General features: G+C 46.1%; 1 protein-coding gene across 1 annotated transcript; it reads right to left on the bottom strand.

Moving 5' to 3' along the window:
- Positions 1 to 498: 498 nt before the first annotated feature.
- Positions 499 to 4,724, bottom strand: HOXB9 (homeobox B9). The gene is made up of 2 exons (XM_050911712.1): positions 4,217 to 4,724; positions 499 to 734 (listed from the first exon to the last, which is right to left on the bottom strand). Exons 1-2 carry the CDS (start codon positions 4,722 to 4,724, stop codon positions 499 to 501), a joined length of 744 nt encoding a protein of 247 aa, XP_050767669.1.
- Positions 4,725 to 7,212: the final 2,488 nt, after the last annotated feature.

Here is a 7,212-nt window from a genome sequence, read left to right as displayed (position 1 = left end):
GTGTGTGTGCACGCCGGGGTGTTGTGAATGTTATAGAGAATCATTGTCCTTACGTGGATAAAGAAAGACAGCGAGGTTTGGTGGGGGCTTGGGCCGGGATTGTTTGTGGCCAGTTGTGTTTGCCGTCTTGCTTTCCATGGAGAAAATGCAAGCAGAGAAAGCGGCTGCTCAGACAGGAGCCTGTGTCTATGTTACACTGTAGGGAGAAGAAAAGAGAGAGGGAAAAAAAAATAGAGAAAGAAAACAAGAGAACAGAAACAAAACCCAGCATGTGTCCCCAAAAAGGAGCTGCAGTTTTGGCTAAGTTGCCTCCTATGTGGCAATACTAAGAAGATAAAAAAGAATAATAAGCAACATCTCGCATGCAAAGGTGGAGATGGGAAACGGGGAGGTTTTCCCCTCGTGTTTGGGGGATTTGGCAGCACTACAGTGGGGGTGCGCGGCCGCGGAGGCTGGGAGCTGGGGGGGGAAGGGGAGGGATGCTGCTTTTCTGGTTTTTCATTCTTTGCCCTGTTCCTTGTTCATTTTCTTCATTTTCATCCTTCGGTTTTGAAACCAGATTTTGACTTGTCTCTCACTCAGGTTGAGGAGTCTGGCCACTTCGTGTCTACGGTCCCTCGTCAGGTACATATTGAATAAAAACTCCTTCTCTAGTTCCAGGGTCTGGTATTTGGTGTAAGGGCATCGTTTTTTCCTGGAGGAACGGGCGTGAAGCCAGCTGGCAGCTGGGTTGGCTGAAAGAAAAGCAGCAAGATCAATACGGTGCAGCTTGAGTGTTTCTCAGAAGGTTTTAATCATGCCATCAAATATTAAGATTATACATACGCATATGCACACGCGGGTGAAAAATGCTCCCCGCCACAGGAGTTAGCAGCAGAGGCCGTATGAAAATCATAGGGGATCGTCAGGGCGAGCACGGGCTGCGCAGATTTGGGGGGGGGGGGATCCCGAAACACCGCCGCACACGCACCCCGTCCCCCCCCGAGTGGGGGGTGGGGGTGGGACTGGGACCCGCGGACGCGCGGGTCTGTGTTGTCTGTACGCACAGACTTGTGTCTGGGCACACCCATGGCTGCGTGCACACACGTGTCTATGCACACACATGTTTCCGTGCACACCCGTGTCCGTGGGCACACGTATGTTTGGGTGCACACGTGTCACTGGCAGAGCCCCCCCCCCCTTTTCCCCAGGTCCATCTATACCAGGTAAACACCCACATGCACTTATAGATTTGCATAACGCCCATCTGCACGTTACGCACAATATATACAAAGGACCCAATGCAAAAATTACATATATATATATATACATATTTTTCAGACGTCTTTTCCCACGTGTCTACAGATTTACTTCTATAGACACGTCGTGCAGGCAAAGAGCAGAGAGAGGTCTGGCGAAACCTTTCATAAATCCTGCCTATTTTTTGCTATGTGGCAAGAAACGGTCTCGATACAATAAACATCCTCTGAGGGCTGGATGGGCTCTGCCGCCGGAGGTCTGGACAGTGTTACCCAGAGACACGGACATTTGCAGGGCTGCAAATGCAGCCCAAAATAAATAACAGGCTGCCCGTCACCCTCGCGTGTGGGAGAAGTTACGTGGGAATCTTTTGCAAAAAGGACATTTCAGGAATTAGCCTATTCAAGGGGCGGGGGGGGGGGGGGGGGGTTGGAGAAAACAACATTTTTGGAGCAGAACCCACCCCCCCCGACACGCTGGTGGTGAAGGTCGCACCCAAAGGTGAAGTGGGTTTGGGGTAAATAATAGAGCATTTACTAATCACATGCAAATATTAGCTGACCGTTGGGTAACTAAGAGGCGGGAAAGAGTAAAATGAAGGGTTATAGACAGACCACGTATTTCTATTTTATTTCCTTTGCCTCCTCTGAAATTATGACTGAAGCCATAAACCTTTACACCAATTAAATGGACCATTATAAATATATACATACACACACGCGCGCGCCATCAGAACGTTTCCTCTACGTAAAATGAAATATATTGAATATTTTTAAAAAATAATCCGGTTAATCTTCCCCTGTAAGTACTGCCTCTTACAAATTTGCACGGCTATTTCCTTAATGTAATTGACTTGATCTAATATGCAGAATTAAATATTAAAGAGGAAGAAAGCTGTTAATAATTGATACTGTTAATCCTGCTACCCGTCCTTTAATGGCAATGGAGAGCTCTGCTTCATAACAGTTTTTTATTCGGTTTGGTTTTATTTTTTGGTCATATTTTGGATCGTTAAAGCATAAGATATTTTAAACGCCAGTGTTGCTTTATCTATTGACTACACACAAATCCCTGAACAGGAAAGTGAATGGGAAGAGGTTCTGGCACATCTTTTCTTTAAAATCCAGCAAATAAATTAAAAGATCCCTGTGCCATACACAGGGCAGAGATTCATTATTACGAAATACTTTCAAAAATTGAAAGAGTCAGGGAAATTGGTGGGAGTACTTTCTGCAAAACAGCTCCGTCTTCCAGCCCTGGCAGGCTCTCAACATCAGCCCAAATTAAACTATTATTTAAAACAAAATATGCGTCGTAACCACATGCCATAGAAACCACACAGCATCCTCTTAGCGCGGGTCCCTGCACTTACTTATAACTTAATAACATTTTCTTGGACAAGATTTTTATATATTCAATTTCAGGGACATTGAGCACAGAACCTGGATATTTAATTCGCTCAAATCATTCACCTCACGGTTGCAGTTTGTTCTGGATCTCTGCCCAGTACAATAGAATAGGACTTTCTTTTTGTGTGTGTGTGAGTGTGTGTGTGCCCGTGTGTCTGTGTGCAAGTTAAATGATAGGGGGGGAGAAGAAAAAAAAAAAAAAGTCACCATAACATCCTGCACAAGGAGGGGAGGAAATCATGAAGGGCGAGAATATACTGTATTTTTAATCGTATGGTTGCAATGGCAATCTCTGTTGCTGTTCCACGTTTGGGGGGGGGGGGGGGGGGGGGAGAGGAATAGAAGTTAATTCAAGGGGAAAAAGAATGACTGTGTCAGTGCGTCCTGCACAGACTCCGAGGAGTTATACCCTCGGCGGGAGCTGCTCGGCTGCCAGTTTGGAAAACTTCGGTTTTCACTGCAAAATATTTACCGTGGGGGTGAAGCCAAGTTTCTCTCTTTGCCTCCTGCTCGGGCTTTGGCTCCGGTTTACCTTTCAGATGGAAACCAGGTACCAACCGGATCGGCACGAGGTGAAGATACTGATTCTTTCTTACTCAAACGCCATTGCATTATTATTAATATTATCATTATTATAATAATTATTATCATTATTATTAATAATAGTATTATTAATAGCATTATTGATACCATTATTAAATATTTTCAAGGCGAATGATTTTTTTTTCCTGTATTGCAGGGGAAAAAAGACAAGCCAGCTCGCGGAAAAAGCACATGCTGAAGTTTAACTGTTTCCCCAATCTGGCTACATTACAAATAAAAGCTAATTAAGTTGGAAGCACACCCCCCCCCCTTTTTTTTTTTTTTTACTCGGAAGGAGCGTGGCTTTGAAATAATCATACCCCGAACCGTTGCATTTAATAAACAAACCATTAAAAAACCCAACCAAACAAGCAAACAAACACGAGGAATGAAGAAAAGACAAGACCACCAAAAACCCGAGAGGAGCTGAGACGGGGAGCGAGCCCGTCCCCGCGCCTGCCGGGGTACACGGGAGCGGCGGGCACGGAAAAGCCCCCGCTGCTCTTCACTTCCCCCACGTGAACTTTTCCTCCGTAATTTCTCCTCTTTCCCCGCTTCTTCTTCCTCTCCCCCGACCGCCGCCCGCCGCTCCCCTTTCCCTACCTTTCTCGCCGACATTTACTGGCTCCCCCCATCCCTTCCCTTCCCTTCCCCACCGCCCGCACCCGCGCAGATTTACTCCCGCTTACTAAAGTGGTCTCTGCTGCCGGAGCCAGCGCTTTGTAGAAAAGAGGATGACTCGCTCCAGCTTTTGTCCGCTCTGGACTCTGTTTAAGCTCAGAGACGACGCTTATTTTTATTTTTATTTTTATTTACCGGCAGAGACAATGCCACCCCTCTCCCCTCCCCACCTCTCCCCTTAGGTTGGCATCAGCAAGCTGAGACTTTTCTTTAAGCCCTGATTTTAAACTTTACGCAGCATTGTCCCCTTTTATTGCACCTCCTCCAGCTTTTATACTGTTTACTTCCTCACTTTTATAACTTACTTTGATCTGTCCTGTCTTTGTCTTCGCTTCCTTCACAAACTTTATTGTCCTCGAAGCTGGGCCTTTGATTGGAAACGATCCCTTCCCTTGCAGCAGAAGTTTCTAAATTGTACTCCTGTGTTCCCTGTTTATGGACATCCCCGGGACGGCCCAGCAGCGGCTCTGCCTTAACAGATCCCTGCCCGGGGAGGTTCTCTGCTCTGGGTACTGGATCCAGCCAGCTCCGTAGATACCTGCTATCAGATGGGACGCTTTGATGTTGAATATATGGATGGTAGACGGCAGGAAGGGTACCAGAAGAATGTGGATTCAAAGGAGTCCAGGAGGCGCTGAAAACTGGAGGTTTTGGCTGAAAACTACAGGAGGGGAATTCTAGATGCTCATTGTGCCCAGCTTGCCTGGAACTTGTATATTGCCCAGATGAAAATTTAGCTGAAGGCGAGTCTTCACTTTCATGACTTATAATAGAGTCGACATAATAATTGCTAAGAGTCCCAGAAATGGACATTCTCAGACATCATACAAAGCACGGTTCAATGAAGGGAAAAAAATATATAGGACAGATCTAGATTTGTACTCTACCCCCTTCTCCAACTTCCCAGCCAACAAAGTACAGTTGGGCTGCTGTGTTGTGAGCTCCCAGCAAAATGATTGGTCAAACTTTTTTCGTGTGCCTGATAAAGCGTCAGTCTCGGCGTAAATCAATCGAAGCCGAGGGGGCTGCGCTGCGCTGTCATCCGCCCTTGCATTCCATATCAAGGATGGATTGTTTTATGTTTATGCAATGTTGCAAAACGTCAGGAGTTTCGAAAAGCCACCAAACGGGCAGAGCTGGGGCTAATATCCCTTCCTAGATTTGCTCCTGAAATATTGGGGGGGGTGGGGTGTCCAGAAAAAGGGGGGGGGGGATTTTTTTCATTTTTTTTTTTTTTTTAAAAGATGCTGATGTGCTCGCTTTGCCTTTAATAACCATCATGGGGGAATAGAGATAAAAGCTATTCTTTGCCACTCGGGCTCCAGAGTATGATAGCAAAAAACCAGAGAATAAGTACAAACCAACCCGCCCCCCCCTCCCGCCGTGATTTCATATACATGCATATGTGTGCGTGCATTACAGGCATGTATACATAAATGCACACATATGTGCGTTTTTGCAAAGAAAAAGATGGATCTAGGTAGCAAGAGTGTTATAAATAATTAAGCAGCTGGGATGGGAAAATGGATTGTTAACATGGTAAAATAATGTGGGTAAATATGAAATTTAAAATGTCACTGGCATGGAGGTGGCATTGCAACTTTGACCAGCAAGCTGCCGAGCTGCAACCCCTGTATACATCCAAAGCCTGCCTTAGACTTTATGCTTATATATATCTACAAATACCTTTAAAATATCTCTGTATATGAACATATGTTCGCATGTTTCGCGGCATAATCTCAGGGTTGCTTTGCTTGGGCTAAAATAGTTTCCCACATTGCTGAAATCAGAAGCCTTCATTTAACTTTACAAGGCTAGTAAAATACAGTGCGCCACTGATCCGGCTTTGTTACAGAATGCCTTAAACTTGTGATGGTTAAATAGTTTAATAAAACTTACATTAGCTTTCTTTGATTTTTATAGCCTTGAATTTATTGCCTGTGGAAAAGAAAGGGGGCAAAAAAGGAATCCCTCGCGTTTTCAGTCACCGTGCCCCCCCTCACACCTCACATGTATGTGCCCACGGTGTGTGTGCGTGTCAAACAACACACACCCCACACCCCCCGCTTCCATTTTTCCGTGTGTTTTCGAAAACCCGACGGTTTCGGGTTTTTTTCCTTCCACCGAAGCGAATGATTGACACGGGGCTAGAGCTCGGTGCGGCTCCCAGCCCGAATGATGCGGGGTAACGGGGTCAGTTTTACCAAGTTATGATGATAAATCCGTTTATTGCAAGATGGTCCGATGGCGTCGTAAATGTTGGTTAAGGAAAAGGTGCTCTCTATGATTACGGCAAAAGTGTTTCTCTGGACTTCAGCTGTAACAGTCTGGATCAATTTGCCTCCTTTAATCTATTACCCCTCCGCCCTTCTCCTTCTCACCCCAACACTGAAGGATATTTAAAGTGAAGGGCAAAGAGATTTCTAGGAATGATAAATCATCGCGAATCCTTTCTGAAGTGTATAGAGATGGAAGTCTATATTAACAGGCTAATAATAACATTGAGGGGTGCTAATAGCCGCCTGAAATGAAGGAAAAATGTATTTCGCATTTCTCTCTGTCTGTATGAGTGTGCGTGCGTGTGTGTCCATATGTCCGTGCCTACACAAAACGGATGTGGGAAATTGCGATCAGAGGTGTTTTACTGATGCTGGAAGATTATGAAGGCGCTTAAAAACCTACACCCAAAGCCTTAGGTTTTCCCTTATTCCTATAAGCGGTGCTTTTCCATGAGCATCTGCCCTGCAGCCTGATGGAGGGACACATTTCCCCATGTCCAGGACCAGAGCTCCTCTAAATGAGGCGCTATTAGGAAGCTGTCCATTTTCATTTAAAGAAAAATCGAGAGGGTCGGGATGATGGGCAAGGAGAGCCGGAGCTTAATGCCGGAGGTCAGATTTATTTTTAATTCTTGCATCCATCAGGGTAGCAAGAGCCCCCCAACCAGCTCAAAATCCTCCCTGTGTTGGAGAAGCAGATTCAGTCTGCAGGCTCCAGCCAAGGTGAGGTCTGAGGAGGGGTTGGGGAGCCCTCTCCAGCCTCTGGGCTCAGATCTTGCCAAGCCAGCCGTGGGTAAATGTCACCAGGTGAGTACTCCCCACTGACCTGCAAACTCTCCTCTCCTTTCCAGGGGGGTTAATCCAAAGTAACTCCACTTCACCCCTTTCGCGTTTAAACTGGTGAAGGCAGAGCAATCCCCTACCAGGGAGCAGCGTGGGGCAGGATCGCTGCTCTCTCCCGTGCATCTCACGCGAACAGGGGTTGTGTGAAACGAGGGGGGAAATTCCTGCCTTTTCCAACT

Source organism: Gymnogyps californianus, chromosome 28, assembly GCF_018139145.2.
Source record: "Gymnogyps californianus isolate 813 chromosome 28, ASM1813914v2, whole genome shotgun sequence".
NCBI lineage: Eukaryota > Metazoa > Chordata > Aves > Accipitriformes > Cathartidae > Gymnogyps > Gymnogyps californianus.
Note: the sequence above shows the minus strand (reverse complement) of the source record. Positions and strands in the feature narration are given on the sequence as shown.